The 19056-nt window shown below is 37.9% G+C and overlaps 1 protein-coding gene across 1 annotated transcript in view; it reads left to right on the top strand.

Moving 5' to 3' along the window:
• SPEF2 (sperm flagellar 2) overlaps positions 1–19056 on the top strand; it is a 166326-nt gene that overhangs the window by 51825 nt on the left and 95445 nt on the right. The window contains exons 11-13 of the mRNA XM_034657019.1: positions 14340–14559; positions 16074–16228; positions 17891–17966. Coding sequence (XP_034512910.1) covers positions 14340–14559; positions 16074–16228; positions 17891–17966 — 451 coding nt within the window. The remainder of the gene's footprint in view (positions 1–14339; positions 14560–16073; positions 16229–17890; positions 17967–19056) is intronic.

Here is a 19056-nt window from a genome sequence, read left to right as displayed (position 1 = left end):
TACTAAAATTTGGTCTTCATAAACTGAAATTTGGCTGTGCTTTCTCGAAGACACAGATTTTTCTAGTCTCTGCCACAAAGTACTTGGCAATTTGTGGAGATCTGCTATGCCTGCCCACAAACAAGTTGTAGCTGGAATTACCAGTTTGGAGGAAGGGTCATCTATGTTGTTGTTAGCTGCTCATGGTTTTTAATTGCTATTTTTGTTTTTAATGAAAATTGCTGCTTTAATTCATGATCAGCCAAGGTTACTGTGGTTGTTGGGTTAACCCTACAGTGTGTGTTGTAACGCACATTTTTATCAATAGCACTTTTGGCTTACGATTTTCTACTAACTAGACTTTAAAGTTGGATTTCTCTATGTTATGGTTTAACACTAATACTCCTGCCACTGCAGCAGATGTATACATACCCATCCCCAAATGTGTTAGTACAATGGCTTATTACCAGGTCTTTTCCCCCTGGAGAATAGGAATGTGAGACTAAACGGGCCATGGGATTGTTTCTTTCCTACATAAGTCTCATCTGATTTGTTTGACCCAAAGACCCCAGATTCTGTCTTGTTCTAACTCTTTAACTCCAGGCTTTGGTATTGATCCAGTGGCTTTCTAGACTCAACTGCTGACAGTAGACTCCCCAGCTTAGTCCTTGCCTTCTTCCCTGGTTTCCCAGTGAATGACCCGGTCTTCACAGTGTATTATTAATCAGTTCCCTTATGGACAGAATATTAACTTGAAGCCTGTATCACTCAAGTGACATCACTGGGTAACTGACCTAAGTACACTGATTAATTTTAGTAGATGAGTGTGAATAGATCATTATTATTTTTATTTATTTAATAGATATGTGTTGTATTAGCACATGCTGCCATAAGAAAATACTGTAGACTGGGTGGCTTAAACAACAGGAATTTATTTCTCAAAGTTCCAGAAAGTCCAAGTTCAGGATGCCAATTAATTCAGTTCCTTGGTGAGGACTCTCTTCCAGACTTGCTGATGGCTACCTTGCTGTGTCCTTACATGAACAGAGAGCACCCTGGTCTGTCTTCTTCTTAACAGGACCCTAATCCCATCATAGGGCCCCCCCATAAACTCTTCTAAACCTAATTACCTCCCCCAAAGCTCTACCTCCAGATACCATCACAGGGGGGTTAAGGCCTCAACATATGAATTTTGGGGGGACACAATTCATTTTGTAACATACATGTTTATTCAGGACACAAAATGTCTCAAAGTACAAACCTGCCGGTCAAGTATAGGAACCCTTAATTTCAAATGAAATTGTTTTATTGCTTTTTATCCCCTGCTGAGAAAGAAGTCAACACCTTGTCTTTTGACTATGAAGATATGTTTATATCTTTTGTTTCCAGACATGCAGGAATGTAGCTGCCTTTTAAGTAGGTAAAGTAAGCAGTTGCTTTCATATTCTTAGTTGAGATGCTCTGTTAGGCATTCTACTTTGAAACTTCTCCCTGCCATTGTCCCTGATGCCCCACATTATCACTCTTTTGGATTAAGACTTCAGAGGTACCTGTTAAAATACAAACACTTCCCAAGTAACAAGAACCATGATCAGCATCCAAATAACTAGGGAAAAAGTTTGATACTGAAAGGAATGTTCTCACTATCATTCTAGTTTAGTTTATATGTCATACATTTCATAGTTTCAGTTTCTTCTCCCCTTTTGCTTAGAGTTTTGTCTCCAACCCCCTAAACTGCTACCTGGCTGGATTTTTCAGACTAAGCCTAATTATGTGGCTATGTCTTGGTGAGGTCGCCAATATGCCCTAGAATAGTGATTCGTGTAGTCATCCATAGTGATAATAACTTACAGAACAGAATGTCAATGTATTATTTTTCAAAAGGAGCCATAGTTGCCCTAGGCCTGTGGTTAACAAGAAACAAAGCTGTCTTCTAAGTGCTGTAGATCAAGGGTTTCAGAGAGCTGGAGTACGTTTGGCAGAAGTCTGGGACTTCTGTCTGTGGGGTAAGGGAATGGAAGGAGACCTTAGGTCACGGGAAGGGTATTTCACTTCAAATGACTAGAATTGTTGACAACCTAACTTCATTAGAAAACCATGGTAGGAATGGATGAATTAACATATCAAGTCCAAAGCATTAGACCAAATTAAGAAATGGTTTACAAAGCCAAATGATTAGTACCCAGATAGAATGAGGGGTGAGAAGGATATAGCCAAGGAAGAAGAGTTTTCAATAACTGACATAAATAAAGCTAGAGTGAATGTCCACCATCCGTTTTTATTTGCTCTTGATCACATAGATTAGGGAGAAGCTAGTCCTCTTCTAGGCTCCCTCTCATCTGGGGTCAAGCAAGACAAAGGATGGTTAAGGCCTCCCTGGTCTACCTACCACTGATTTTCCGGTTCATCCTCTACCTACTTTGCCAACCCCTACATGAGCCTGCTTCTATGCATCAAGTCCAGCTTATCTTCAATTAGTTACTCAGACTGCCCACCTAATATTTTAGAACAGACTTTGAAGATCTGAACTCTAAAAATATGTCTTGTCAGTTAAATATAACAAGAACACATGGGGCTGTTAATCTCAAGAAACTTGAATGGATCCAAGAATGGATCAAGAATCAAGACTGAATTTTGGTGTGGGGCAGATACATTGGGCTGAGAACCAGAAACCCTCCCACCTGGAAGACCCTCCCACCCCACCCTCCTATCCACTGCCCAGGGCCTATCAGTCATATTCTTTGGTACGCTGGACTTATAGTAGTCTTTACATTGGGCAGTCACCTCTAAGATTTTTTGGGGTGGTCTATACCTCTTTAAGGAATCAACCTTAGCAGTGAAGCAAAGAAAATAGAATGCAGTAGTCATTACTATGAAAGAGGGTATTCTGTGTGGAAAAATTCTATGTTAGTTTTTCAGTGGACAAGATAGGTAGACCAAATCATAGTGTCTACCCACTTTGTGCTATTAGAGAAATTTCCAGCCAAGTCTGTCTAACTGTCCCTGGCTGGGCAATGGCAGCAGATAGGTGAATTCAGGTGTAGAAGCTTCTGGAAAAGTTACTTGAGTAGCAAGACCACAGAAATTACTATAGAAGTGATATTGAAGGAGACTACCACCTCCCTGATGAAGATGACATGGTTTGAGCTACTAAGGAATGAAATTTACTGTTTTTTATAAGGACAGCCACCACCACCAGAATTGGCAGCCCTGGCATAGGGAGGGCTCTGGTATAAAGTCCAGTATGATGCTGTCCCAAGGGCATTTGGGATCAGGAGAAATGCAAGCCTTAGAGTCTCAATTTGTTCTAGCTCCAGGCGATTGTGGTTTGAAAAACATTGGGCTAGATGCACAGATGCTGTAATTCCCAGTGTGCCATGTCTAATGCCTTGGAAGGGCCTTGGTGGCTTCCCAGAGTAGAGAATGGAGCCAGGGGTGGGAACCTGCCATTTTGGGGTAAATTAGCTACTCTCCCACTGATCCCCTCAGTGAGTCATTATGAATGTGTCTGAAATCAGAATGCTGAGTAAGTAGAAGCCCCTGCCTATTGCATCCAATTTGTCACTGAATTTCAAAAGCATTGAAATGTGAGTTTTTAGGAAAGAGGGTCTCTCAGAATGACTTAGTCTCAGTTACCCCTTCTAATCAAACAGACAAGACAAAGTATCAGCCCCATGATTCTGGCTGCCTAATACATAAGTAATCAGTGGCTCACAGTCTTAGGAAAAGAAGCCTGCCACTGTTTGCAAGTGCTGAGCATTCCAAACTTCCATATCTGTTACCAGCCAGAGTGAGTGGATTGCAGAATGAGGTGCCAGGCTCCCCGAAGGGTGGGCCTATAAGCTCTGGCAGTGATCAGCAGCACATACTAGGTAATTAACCACGGCCAACTTGAATTTCCCTCTAAAAATAAGTAGAAGGTAGATGGACTCTGTTGCCCTAGGTCTTCTTTTGTGCAAAGCTAGAATTAAATATATCTGTTTTCATAATAGTAGATCAGGGCAAATTGGGGAAGGCTACTGCTGGGACAGAAATGATCAGATTTCTGAGTAAAAGCCATTATTTGATTGAGACCAGTTCTTCAGATTTGCTGATGAGTTGGAGATTGATTGATAGACAGGCATTGATGACTCAGTTCTGCTTCTGGCCAGAACAGTCTTCAGCTCAGCATGGCAGGGGATATAGATTAACCTCTTCCTTTCCCTCATTTCCATGAGCCACATTTGTACTTCCTGCTGGTAGATAATGGCATGGCCCAGTCTGAGCACTCTAGTCCGGGGGGTGTGGAGGCACACCTTCTCTCTGGAGTGCCTCACCTGCCAATGTCACTGTGAGGTGTGCATCCCCAGCTCCCTGGCTTCTCTGGAATCTGAAGGCCAGACTGTTTGGCCAGAAGGTATGGTCTGGAAGCCGATAATACTCAGACCTGACTGAAAGTCAGATGACTCAGAAAAGCTTCCAAGCTCACTCAGCAAGGCCAGTTCATCCTTTCAACTTGTTCTGAGACCTTTAATCTGGGCTCCTGCACAGAGCCCATTCCATAACAGCTCCTAGACAAGAAGTCAGAATTCAGTTGCACATCAGCCAACTGCTATGTCCTCTATTCCTCATTGTCAAAAGCAGTATAAGGCAGTATCAGTCCTTTCCACTGGACCCCTGCCATCAAAGAAGTACCATACAGTGGTCAGGAAACCCTCTAGGGCTGCCAGGTTCCATGAGCCGAACTCCCCATCAGACGAGACAGACAGCTACCCCTTCTGTTTCTCCTGAGAGTTCTGGCTGGTTGTCAGGAATTTTTAAATCTAAATTACAAAATTTAGCAGTTCCTCCAGATTCCCTCAGGATTTTGGGGTGGTTGAAGGATAGAAAGCTTAGGAAGGGGAGACAAAGAACACAGCCTCTGAAAGCTACCAAGTTCTGCCCTAGTTCTTCCCTGTGGAGTATGGCTTTTTTATGAGTGCCAGATTTCCCAAGCATGTACCTGGAATATGGCCACTTGACTTTCCATGTTGCTACAGTCGTAAATGTGCTTCTATAATATCGGATTTTCTCTGGTAAGAGACAGGACAGATCCAGACCCGAGGTCAGCCAGGAGAGAAGGTGCCAGGGGCTGAGTTCTTAGAGCTGGAACAAGATGGTCAGGATAATTTACCTGAAGTAGCTGAAAACAGGAAGAGGCAGAGGTGGGCTGAAGCCAAGGCTTTTGAATACTCCAATGATCAAAGCTGAGACTGGGTGAGAACCAGACTAGAAAATGAAAACAAAGGGGGCAGGCTGGAAGTGAGGCAGAGCTGGAACAGAACAGGACTCACATTAAAGGCCTGGAAACAAAGAAAGGAAGCCCTAAGGCAATTGCCACAAATAGAGCTGGAATGCCTGCAGCAAATTTTTTATTATCTACCAGTCGGAGGTACAGGTACACGGTTGGGTCAACCTAGGTTAGCAGAACCAAGATGAATAGCCAGTTAGGAATATGAAATTAACCAGGTCACAAACAGCTTGCCATAGAGCGGCTCTTACCTACCCATTCACACAGGCTGTTCTTAATCTACTCCAGGACTCTGAGAAATCTCTGGCGGAGCTTCTTCCAAAGCCCCAAAGTTATAAGTTATTTGAATTTATTGCATTTTCACTGGGATGCTGTGTGCTGCCAAAAAACAAAAAAACAAAACCAAAAACAAACAAACAAAAAAAACCCCTTGATTTCATGGAGAAACTCCCTCAAAATCATACTGCGAGCCACAACTTCTAGAAATGCTTCCAGGAATAGCTCATTTCATACATGGTGTGTGGATTCTTGTTAATTTCTGTGAGGATGATGTTTTCTGATCTTGTTCCTAGATTTTGGTTTGGGTTGTGTCTAAGTCCTCTTTGTACTTAATCAAAATTACTAAAACGTAATATCCATGTATTCACGCATTTATTGAAATAGTTCACATATAGCCTATACCACTGGTTGCTTGATTGATTCATTAATTCAGTCAATAAATATTTACTATCTACATGTGCCAGCACTGTTCTAAGTACTAAGGATATGAAGGTGATTAAGACAGAGATCCTTGTCTCCTGGTGCTCACAGTTGAGTGGAGATGAGAGAAAACAAAACAAACAAAACAAAACATTCCAGAGCATGATGTTAAGTGTGGATAAGCACAGGAGTTATGGGGACGCTGGAAAGGGTGAGTTTCAGCTGAGTTGTAAAATACGAGCAAAATTGTATTTCAGGTATCACAGACCATCATCACTTCCTCACTTATTGCAGGGCGGTGTGCAAGAGAAAGCCAGCCATAGGAGATGCGAGATTAAGGCAGCTCCGTGGGGTTGTGGTGTGTCAGCTGCTCTCTGAAAGGTGCAGAGCCTCTTTTGTGGAGTTACTACCTGTAGTATTTCTCGAAGACAGTTTATTAGAAGCTTCCATCTTAAGTCCTTGGGCCACACTGTACCAGGACCATCTGTCCATTGTTGGTTTTATTATATAGGTTAAAAGATGGCATTTCAGGAAAACCCAAGCAGGTGTCAAAAACACTGTAAGTGTTGTGTTCACTAAGACGTTCTTTCTCTCTCTTAAGAGAAAAGGTATTTGTCTTTTTTTGTTTTGTTTTGTTTTGCTTTGTTTTGTTTTTGAAGGCATCTGTAATTGAATTGTAAGATGTGTAGAGCCTACCAAACTGGGAATATCTCGGGCACTTCAGGCCGTGCAGATGTTGGTAAATTCTAACAATCTATGAGCTCAAACTCTGGATTGTGTGTGCGTTCAGACCAGTACCACCACTCTACAAAAGCCACATTTGGGTGTCACTACTAAATATCACCGCATAATCCAGTGTGTGTTTGTTGGTTAAGTGTTGTGTTAGATAGAGGCACTCATGTTTTATGGACTGATGAATATCTCCCAAGGCCCAGATTCTGGTAATTCAAGTTGACCAAAGTAAACCATGTCTGCCCGTTCTTTAAAAGAGTAGATGAGGAAGCTGTCTTCCTAACTTGGATCTTTGGAAGTGGCAAGAAATGAGAATGAGGTACATCTGCTTGAGTCCAAGAGTACTCATGTACACAGCAGTCAACAATTTGTTGAGAAAACTATGCAGCTCCACTGTCATCATCACTGAACCACTTGGACAATGTGACAGTCAGGGAGGGAATCTAATGAACTGAACACACAGATGATCTCATGCTTGCCCTGACGTGTGCACGTCAGCCTACATTCAAGCACACCGTTCCCAAGCAGATGCTGTCTGTAAATGATCGTGTTGCTTTTAGCCATGGCTAATAACAGGGGGATGAAGGATAATGACACATCCAAGCATAGGAAACAAAAAGGATATGAAAGACGGGAAGTAACCAGAATCAGAGGTCTAGGTAACCACGAGGTACCTACAACATGGTATAGAAAACTATGTGAGTGTGAGTGGGGATCCAGGCTGGAAATCAGTGTGTTAGGTCCACGTAATTTGTGAAGACAGGAAGGATAGGAAGAATAGGTGGATCCTATGGTTCCAGAAATTCAGAATTCAGTGTCCAAAAAGGTCAATGTAAATCAATTCATGAAAACAGTGCTGGTAAATAGGTTGTGATGTTCAGCCAAGAGCAGAGGCCATTTACACTGTTGTCATTTCATGGTCCCTGTGTGTTGGTAGATAAGAATTCCCAGGGAGAGATGGACTCCTAGGTGTTGGATATTGAGTCTTGTGCCTTCTCAAGTATGCATTCTGATGGTATTTATGCAGGGACAATAAAAATATTAATATTAAGATAAAGACAACTTAATAATTATTATCTATATAACAGTTTCCATTAATCAAGCACTAGACATCTACACAGAAGTATCTCGTTAAAACAATAGCTTGAACCAGGAGATACTTACCTAGTATTGCCCACGCTAAGGCATCAGAGTCTTGAAACTAATAGTCAGATATCTATTTATAACAGTACCTGAAGGAGTAAGAATGATACATTGTATTATATGATTTTTCTCTAATAAATTTTTATTACATAATTAACATAATTATATATAACAAACCATGTAAAATAGGGATCTGATTTTAAAAAATCTAGTTCTTTTTCACTAATGAATCTCTTTAGCTCATTGTAGTTAAACTAGTAACCTTCATTCTGGTCTGAATTTCCATTTTTCCAGTTTTTCTGGCCTCTTTTTCACTCATCATGTTCTTATTCCAACCCGGGATGATTACTTTGACTTACTCTTTATCTTGGTCTTTACTTAGAAATATTATCAACTGTATTTTTAAGATGATTCTGCAAAATGTGTTCCACCAAATCCTTGATTTCCTTATCTCCACGGGTTAGCCTAACCTAAGCATTCAAAGAAAATGTTCTCTGCATGGTCAACATTCTATCCCATTGTGTTTGGCGACATTCTACCACTAATTCAGTGATGGAACAGGGCTTTATTCTGATCCCTTTGTGAGGAAGCATGCCTCTCGGACTGGGGTGCAAGCTGAATGTGGTTTCTTCCATTGGCAACCCTCCTGTGTGACACTGTTATGTGCCTTCAACAGCAGCCTGAGAACCTCTTAGTTAAGCATTTAAAGGGCAGTCACATAAGCTACTCACACAAGCATTTCATTCAATCTTTACAGCAGCCCTGTGAAATAGATATTATTATCACACAAAGATGAGGGAATTGACAAGAGTACAAAGCAGGTAAGTGGCAGAACAATTATGGGAATCCAGGTCATCTGATTTCAGTCCCAGAATGGTTCCTTTAGAACAGATTAAATGACTATACTGCACAAAATCATTAGAACATTGGAAACTTTCCACTTAAAATTGGCCTTGGACTTAGAGCCTTTTATTATTATTATTATTATTATTATTATTATTATTATTATTTTGTTGTCTTTTTTTTTTCTTTTTTTAAAAATTATGGTCAGTTAGCCAGGATATTGTACATCATAAGTTTTTGATGTAGTATTAAAGCCTTTTTTCAGGGCACCTGGGTGGCTCAGTCATTAAGCATCTGCCTTTGGTTCAGGGCCTGATCCCGGGGTCCTGGGATCGAGCCCCTCATTGGGCTCCCTACTCCTCTGGGAGCCTGCTTCTTCCTCTCCCACTCCCCCTGCTTGTGTTCCCTCTCTCGCTGGCTGTCTCTCTCTGTGTCAAATAAATAAATAAAATCTTTAAAAAAAAAAAAAGCCTTTTTTTAAATAACATAATTTCCCTGGTTTGTTTTTTAATCTGATTCATTTCTGATTGGTCACATTACATAAAATAATTATCACTTGTCTAATTTAGAAGTATAAACGATTCCAATGAATGAAAGCAGAAGCAAGCAATAAATTCTAATTCAATCAATGATTATGGAAATCAATTTAGTATTTAGCTAATTTTGAACAATGCATATAATTATGCACAGAATTGTTAAAAAAACCAAAGATATTAAACTAAAACAAAATAAATTTTTACAAAGAAAAGATCATTTGGATAGAAGTAATAATCAGATACAGTTATATTTATTTAGTAATAAATTCCACCAATTTTAAAGGAAAACCTATTATGAATACTTTGGGGGATTTTTGCTTATTTGTTTTCAAAAAGCATTTCTTTACCTCAGAATGTTGTCATATCGGAAATTCTGTCACCTAACCAGGCAAGTCTTCTATAGCATTTATCAAATCTGTCAGTTTATATTCTGAGCAAACATTTTTTTGTCAGATAATTGATAGATATTGAAAGAATACTGATAAAAGGAAATGCAACAATATAGGTGTGTACTTATTAATATATGACAGAGCATATATAAAAACATGTATACATTTATATATGACCTAGCATATATGAATATTTATGCTATGTCACATAGAATATATTAACATAAATATACAAATAAAAAGATTTGTGTCCTGACGTATAGTCAGAACAAAGACATTACTTTCCTCCTCAAAAAAAAAAAAAGTAAGGCAATTCAGATTAGCAGAAGTTGAAAAATTGGCCCATGTTTTGTGAAGAAATATAGTGAACATTGTCTTTTGTTTTATTCTGTCTTTGGTTTTCATGAGAGCCTATGTTGTTGAGGGAGCTCATTTTCTTTCCCAGTGGATACTGCTCATGTTTCTCTGTCCCAATTATTTGGACTAAGAAGACTAAGTAAGGTGGTTGGGGGCAAGTTGACTGGGGGCAAGTGATAAAATGAAAAAACGTGCTAATAAAACAGATCATCTTTAATGAAAATTGTGGAAGTCTTAAACATGATTTTTTAAAAAGCTGATAAGCTGATATATCTTGAATTCATAATGTTCTGGACCACTGAAACAACACATCAGACTGTTCTGAAGTTTGAATAGCTAGATAAATAGGTTGTATGTACTAATTCCAAATAATCTTTTTTTTTAAATTTAAATTCAATTAGCCAACATTTAGTTTATCATTAATTTCAGATGTAGAGTTCAGTATAATTCCAAATAATCTTAAAATATATCATAAATGACATGTATTTCTACTCTTTGTAGAATGTGGATGGAATATTTATGAAATGAAATTGTTACCTACTTATATTACTAATTTTTTTATATGTACCAAAGATAATTCTTTAAGATCTTTAAGTGACTTCAGAAAAATACTATCTTACCTAAGTTTTCAGTGATCTGTATATACATTAAACTCTGAAGTTTTTATGTCTTTAATTGTTTTTATTATTTTTATTATTACGGTGATGTTATAGCAACTTTGAACACTTCAGAAAATACAATAAAGCAATGTATTAATTTACTCTCCCACCCGTATTGAATGATAAGTATGACTATTTTTTTTGTGTTAGGCAAAATATGTTGCATCATTGTTTTATTTGGATATCTTTATTTCTGTGAATTTGAACATTACTTCAAGAACTCATTGACTATTTTATTCTATTTTGGGTACTGACTGTTCATATTCTTTGTGCCTTTTTTTTCTGTTCAGATATTTTTCTTTTTTATCTGATTACTTAGAGCTGTTTATATACTGACTCACTTTTAACCCTTTGTCAAACATATATTTGTTCACAGACACTTTCCTTTTGTTCTTTATTTTTAAGTTGTGTGTTGGTATGTTTATGTGGGGGGATGTGTGGAATATTTTATTTTTATATAATTAAATTAATCAGCCTTTTCTTGTATGGTTTTCATGCTTAAAAAGACCATCCTGGAACATATAAATGTTCATCCAGATTTTGGTGCCTTCAAGATTTCTTGGTTCCAGAATCTATTTTCATGAAAAATATAAGGATATCCAACTTTATTTTTTTCAAATATGTGAACTTAAGTTATTCCAGTACCAGTTATGAAATAATCTACTTCTCTGCTACTGTGAAATATAGACCTTATTATGTACTGAATTCCTATTTAACTCTGTTTATAGAATTTATATTTTTGTACATTGAACAAACTTACTTCTTTCTGAAACTCACTTTTTTTCATTACTGTATATTTTTAAAGTTAAATTCCATTAGCCAACACATAGTACATCATTAGTTTCAGATGTGAAGTTCAGTAATTCACCAGTTGCATGTAACACCCAATGCTCATCACATCATATGCCCTTCTTAATGCCTGTCACCTAGTTACCCCACCCACCTCCCCTCTCACAACCCTTGGTTTGTTTCCTATAGTTGAGAATTTCTCATGGTTTGTCTCCCTCTTGGTTTCTTCCCATTCAATTTTCCCTCCCTTCCCCTGTGATCCTCTGTGCTATTTCTTATATTCCACATATTAGTGAAACCATATGATAAATGTATTTCTCTGATTGACTTATTTCACTTAGCATAATACCCTCTAGTTCCATCCATGTCGTTGCAAATGGCAAGATATATTTTTGATGGCTGAGTAATATACCACTATATATATATATGTGTGTGTGTGTGTGTATATATATATATACATATACACACACACACACACATATATATATATAAACACACATGCACAATATATATATTGTATAGGACTGATATGTCATTTGCAAATATCTCCTCCTCTACTCTATGGTCAACTAATCTTCAACAAAGGAGGAAAGAATATCCAGTGAAAAAAAGACAGTTTCTTAAACAAATGGTGTTGGGAAAATTGGACAGCCACATGTAGAAGAATGAAACTGGACTATTTTCTTACACCATACACAAAAATAAACTAAAAATGGATGAAAGATCTAAATGTGAGACAGGAATCCATCAAAATCCTGGAGGAGAACACAGGCAGCAACCTCTCTGACCTCGCCTCAGCAACTTCTTGCTAGACAAGTTTCCAAAGGCAAGGGAAGCAAAAGAAAAATGAACCATTGGGACTTCATCAAGATAAAAAGCTTTTGCACAGCAAATGAAACAATTGACAAAACCAAAAGACAACCTACAGAATGGAAGAAGATATTTGCAAATGGCATATCAGATAAAGGGCTAGTATCCAAAATCTGTAAAGAACTTATCAAACTCAACACCCAAAACCCAAATAATCCAGTCAATAAATGGGCAGAAGACATGAACAGACATCTCTCCAAAGAAGACATCCAAATGGCCAACAGACACATGAAGAAGTGCTCCACATCACTCGGCATCAGGGAAATGCAAATCAAAACCACAATGAGATACCACCTCACACCAGTCAGAATGGCTAAAATTAACAAGTCAGGAAACAACAAATATTGGCAAGGATGCAGAGAAAGTGGAACCCTCTTAAACTGTTGGTGGGAATGCAAGCTGGTACAGCCACTCTGGAAAACAGTATGGAGGTTCCTTAAGAAGTTAAAAATAGAACTACCCTACAACCCAGCAATTGCACTACTAGGTATTTACCCAAAGGATACAAATATAGTGACCCGAAGAGGCACTTGTACCCCAATGTTTATAGCAGCAATGTCCACAATAGCCAAACTATGAAAAGAGCCCAGACGTCCATCAACAGATGAATGGATAAAGAAGATGTGGTACATATATACAATGGAATATTACTCAGCTGTCAAAAAATGAAATCTTGCCATTTGCAAATCTTGCCATTAGTTCCATGGATGGAACTAAAGGGTATTATGCTAAGTGAACTAAGACAATCAGAGAAAGACAATTATATCATTTCACTCATGTATAGAAATTAAGAAACAAACAGAGCATCATAGGGGAAGGGAGGGAAAAAATAAGATGAATCAGAGAAGGAGACAAACCATGAGAGAGTCTTAACTATAGGAAACAAACTGAGGGTTGTGGGAGGGGAGGTAGGTGGTGGGGGGTAACTGGGTGGTGGGCATTAGCATGTGATGTAATGAGCACTGAGTGTTACATGCAACAGATGAATTACTGAACTCTGCCTCTGAAACTAATGATGCACTATATGTTAATTAACTGAATCTAAATATAATAAAATTTAAAAAAATTTTTAGAGTATCCTTAAAATCTCTTGTTTCTTTCATAGTATGTTAGAAAATTGATACTTGCTATTCTTCACCTTTGTTCAGAACTAGTAGCAATTTCTTTATCATGATTAGTCCGGACAACTTCTAGAAATATATCAATAAAAAGTAACTCAATAGTTTTGCTCTCTAAACATTTCCATTTTTATGAGTTCCATCATTTATTTATGTAAAATTATTTTTTCCTATTTTAATGCTTAGTTTGTTTCCCTTCTTTTTTATTTTAGATCAGGCATTTTATGGGACTATGAATTTTCCTCTGAGGACAATTGGATCCCATCCCATATTTTTAATAAATCTATTGTTTTAATGTTCTTTTGTACATTTATATTTGTAATTTCTTCTTTAATCCTGGAATTATTTTACAAGAATGCTTTTAATTTTTAAGTATTTATATTTCTCATATCTTTCTAAAATTGATTTCTAGTTTTATTACAGAGAGTGCAATCTGTAATTTGTTTGTAAACCTGTAATTATTTGATCATTTCATCAAGAAACCTGAAGAAATTGGAGGACAAACATAATAGATTTAGAGGGCATCATATCAGGCATGAATGTTCTCTTTTATCTTTCTTACATTAAAATATCTTAAAATAAGCTTAGTATTTGCATAAGATAGCAGATAAACTATTATTCTCTTTTATCCGTCTACTGAGGATAGCTTCAGTTTAAGTGTCTTTATGCTCAACCTGAGTTACAGTTTGTCTCAATTAACTCAATATGCCTTCTTTCATAAACCGTTAAGGATTTTTTTAGTTTTTTTCTTTTTTACTTTTCCATAGGAAGCTCATTCTTCTGCTCTCTAATATGAACATATTATTTATGTTATTACTCATTTATGTAACATAATTATTTAAACTATTACTTTTGTTTGCTATAATTTGAGTTTATTTTCAATATTAAAAATTTTCATATGCCTAAATTCCACTTTAAGAATATTCTGTTTTGTTTGTTTCATTGTTATTTTGCAGAACATGGTTGGAGAGTGGGCCTTACCAGAAGAAATGGTTGATAATTTACCACCCTCCAACAATAACATATTGGGTCATGTGATTCACAGATTAGTTGAAAAATCTCATCCTCCTCGAGTCAAATCAACAGGACCAGAATTACCTTCATTTGCTATTAAAGGGTGCTTACTGGGGAAAACATTTAGTGGAAAAACCACTGCTCTAAAGTCTCTACAAAAAGGTAGAATTTCTTGCTTTTTTTTTTTTCACTTATTGGATTCTATTTACATTGACTATAGGTGCAAATGGCTATGTCTGTAGACAACATACATAAGAGCCTGCTGATATATTGGGAAACTCTGTCATCACCAAAAATTTTATAATAGAGTGATCATATAATTACTTGTCCAAGGCAGACACTTTTAGGATTTTAGAGTCATAAACGGGCACTGTCCCAAGCAAACCTGGATATTTGATATGTTATATAATGGTATGCATGGTCTTGAGAAATAATAAGTTATAAACTTTTCCTCATAGATTTTATTTACCTGCCAATGAAGAGGGAAATTAATAATTTATAACAAATACAAAAGAAATCTTCTTAAAATTACAAATGTATTAATTCTTCACATCCATTGAGTTATGTCCTTTTAATGAACCTTTGGCTTTTTTCTTTTGAAGCTCATTCAGTTAGAAGCCCAGGTTTCCACCTGTTTAATTAGTTTTTATTCAGTTATACTTATTTTTTATGTTTTCACTGGAAAACTCACGATTTGCAGAGAGTAGTCCATCTTAAACTATTCCAGGGCAGACGAGGGTAGATCACTATTGAGATGTTAAAAGGTCCTCCCTAAAAAGCAGCTTGACAAAGGCACAATGAGATACCACTTCACACTCACTAGGATTGGTATAATAAGAAAGAAAAATAAAAGGGAAAATAACAAGTGTTGGTGAACAAGTGTTGGTTGGAACCCTCATACATTGCTGGTGGAAATGTAAAATGGTGTCACCACTATGGAAAGCAGTTTGGTGGTTCCTCAGTAAATTAAACAAAGAATTACCACATGGCCCCATCAATTCCATTATGGGATATATACCCCAAAGGAGTGAAAACAGGTGTTCAAAATAAATCTTGTGCAGGAGTATTCATAGCAGCACTATTAATAAAAGCCAAAAGGGGGGATCTAAATGCCTATCACCTGATGAATAGATAACAGAAGTGTTATTAATCTATATAATGAAATATTACTCAGCCATAAAAAAGGACTGGGGTACTGATATGAGCTACAATGTGGATGAACCTTGAAAACATGATGCTGAATGAAAGAAATGAGACATGAAAGGCCACATATTGTATGACTCCATTTATATGAAATGTCCAGAATGGGTAAATCCATAGAGACAGAAGACAACTTAGTGTTGCAGGGACAGGGACAGAGAGATAAGGAGTAACTGCTTAATGGGTATGGGGTTTTCTCTTTGGGTGCTAGAAATTTTTTGGAACAAGATAATGGTGACGGTTGGAAGACATGAATGACCTAAATACCACTGAGGTATATATTTTACAATGGTTAAAATGCTTAGATTTATGTTATGTGAATTTTACCACAATAAAAAAAAAATAAGTGGCTTGATCCAAAAGACAGTTGTAGGATTCCCTAGAGACAGTGTTATTGGATGAAGCCAGCACAGAAGGATGACTATGTCCATTTCTTAAATGGAAAGATATTAATAAAATTGTCTTTTGCACTTTAGACTTTCCTGTTCAGATACTTTCTATCGACACTCTTGTCCAAGAAGCTATCAAAGCATTTCATGACAACGAAAAAATCAGCGAGGCTCTACCAACTAAGCAAGAAGCTGAAGAAGAGACTCTACCAGTTCTGCGAGAGAAGAGCAAAGAAACCCAGGCAAGTGTGATTTTAGTTTTCTTTTCTACTCTTCATCTTCTAGAGATATGAAGCTGGATGGAATCTAAGAGATCTAGACCAGAGGTTACCAAAGTTTTCTGTAAAGGTCCAGAGAGAAAATATTTTAGATTTTGTGGACCAAGGGGCAAAATCAAGGTTAGTATGTGGGTATTTATAGAACGAGAGAGAAAATTCCTCCCTGCCACCCCCACAATACACCCCAGTTTTCCTGGTGGGTCATCCAGGGTGGTTGGCCCACTTTGTGCCCAGTTACCATCAGCTGGAGACAGTCTCCTGAAGAAAGAGCCACAGGCTGGTAAGACTGGTGAGGAGGTGAAGGGGCTGAATTCCAAGGGATTGGAGGAGGGTGGGGTATGAGTGTTGGAGGGGGGAGTTCACCAAGTCACCAGCTCCTGGAGTGATAGTTCATCCCTGAGACCCTGGCAGTGGCCAAGAGCAGAGCATCCATTGCATAGTTAAAGACCAGTGCCAGCTTTTGGCAGTGGCTGAGGCAGATGCTGGAACAACGCAGAGAAGGGACAGAGGGGGATGCCAGGCTTGGTCCCCTGGCTCACAGTGCTATTCCGCAGAGGGATGCCCAGGGACGTTATAAAAAACAGTTGGCTGGCTGAATTTGATCCGCCAGTAGATCGCAGTTGGAGGGGTGGTGAAGAAGGGGGAGGTCTTCTTTGTGGTTTACCTGTACCACGTTCCCATCAATATCTCATCTTGCTACATTATTGCATGAAGATTCTAAGGCAGAAAATATGAAAATGTGGCCCCACCTTGAGAATCATAATGTGGTCCAGCACCCTCATTTTAAAAGAGAGACAGTAGAGGTCCTAAGTATGAATTGCTTTGCTCAGGGTCAGAAGGCTTGTTGATGAGTGCTGTGAGTGGAAACCCAGATTCTAAATCCAGCGTCCTTTCCCCTACCTTATGTTGTCTCTGCAGTTGAATAAATTAGCAGAGAATCTAATCCAAATCATTTTCATGGGCTGCAAAAATACCATTTAACTATGAATTATGAAAATAACTGGGAGAAGGGGCACCTGGGTGGCTCAGTCACTCAGTTAGTTAAGCATCTTCCTTCAGTTCAGGTCATGATCTCAAGGTCCTGGTATCGAGCCCCACATCGGTCTCCCTGCTCAGCAGAGAGCCTGCTTCTCCCCCTGCTTGTGTGTGTTCTCCCTTTCTCTCTCTCCTTGTCAAATAAATAAATAAAATCTTTAAAAAAATAACTGAGAGAAGTGTGGACTGCCTCTTATTCTGTATTTTAACCACTTGGATGATAGATAATGTACACATTTTTTCTTTATTCCCTTATGGCTATGACTGACACCTCTAGGATTGTTCTTTCTAAAATGGTTTTCCATGATCTCTACCTCTTTCTCGGGTTTCATTGTATTTTCAAAATAACAGTTGCTGTATTTTACATAGAATTGAAAGTCATTTGAAAGACTATTCTGTAAGAATAGTCATCAAATTTCACTTGTTTTCAGAAATCATTCAGTTCTTCTTAATACTGATGTTAGATAAGATAGTGTACACCTTACTTATAGAAATAAAATGTTAAATATTATTAAAATATAAGAATATTACAATTTCTCTGTGTGTGTGTGTGTGTGTGTGTGTGTGTGTGTGTGTGTTTTCTCCCCAAAGGATCTACAGAATGTATCTTCACCTTATCCAGTTTCGGAGGAAGCATTGCCAGAAACAGAAGATAAGACTATACTTAGTAAGTGAGATACCAAAACAAATCATCCATTATTTACATTAGATAGGCGGACAGTACATAGTGCACATGTATGTGAGCACGAACTTGCTTTCAGGGACAGAAAGGGGAGTTTTGCAGAGCTGTCCACCTGGTCGTTTAACAGAGAGAGCAAGATAAACACAGAAGTCCCTAACCTTTGTCTACAACTAGGGGTAAGAGATGGCTATTATGAAGGAATCTTTCTACGCTCCTTCAAGTAGTTGCTCACTTTTGTTGTGCTTCTGATAACAGTCAGGAGAAATGCTCCCTCTTCCTGGCTTTGCAGGGAGACAGTGTTGTGTTGTTCCTTCTCGCCAGGACAGTTCTGGGTGAGTGGCACTGTCGGGGCTCCCTGTGCGCTGCTGCGCTGTTCACTGTGTTGAGGGAGGCTGCAGGGTCTGGGCTCTTGCACCCACCTGAAGAGTGGTTCCCTGGATACGTTTGTTTATTTCCAGCCTTGGGCAAGTTACATAAGTAGAACCAATCCTCCAAACATAATGAAAAGTTATCTCACTTGGGATCTTTCAGATGCTTTTTAGAAACATTGAAGGAAAACAATGTTAAGTCTTAAATATCTTTTCTAGCTATGCCAGTGAATACTTGCCATATTTAATCGTTTCCTCATATTCTAGCATAAAGTTCATATCCCCCTGTGCCAAAGTCATTATCACCATCACCCCTAAACAGGGTGGTGAGCAAACAGGTCTCCTAGGGCAGCTGAGTTTTCCATCGTTTAAAAGGGCATAATCTGTCCCTTATTTCAGTTATGTGTTTCATACAAGATAATTTTAATTGTTTAGTTGACTTTTAAACTATTTTAAGTATTGCATGACATATTTTATTACAAACGTCCAGTTAATTAGAAATGGACTCCGAAAAAACTTGTTTTTTTTTTCTGTAGATTTTAACTAATAACGCTTCTGACTTCTAGAATTTTCTACTTTTACGCATGTTTATTACCTATAACTTGATAATTTAGGAAACTAAAAATTAATGAATTTACTTTAACAAATTTTCTTGAGAAACTTATCTAGTTTTCTGAAAAGAAAACCTAAACTGTATTTAAGTACTT

This window comes from Ailuropoda melanoleuca, chromosome 3, assembly GCF_002007445.2.
Source record: "Ailuropoda melanoleuca isolate Jingjing chromosome 3, ASM200744v2, whole genome shotgun sequence".
NCBI classification, from domain to species: Eukaryota; Metazoa; Chordata; class Mammalia; order Carnivora; family Ursidae; genus Ailuropoda; species Ailuropoda melanoleuca.
The sequence above is the reverse complement of the archived record's forward strand: the minus strand, read 5'-3'. Positions and strand labels throughout refer to the sequence as shown.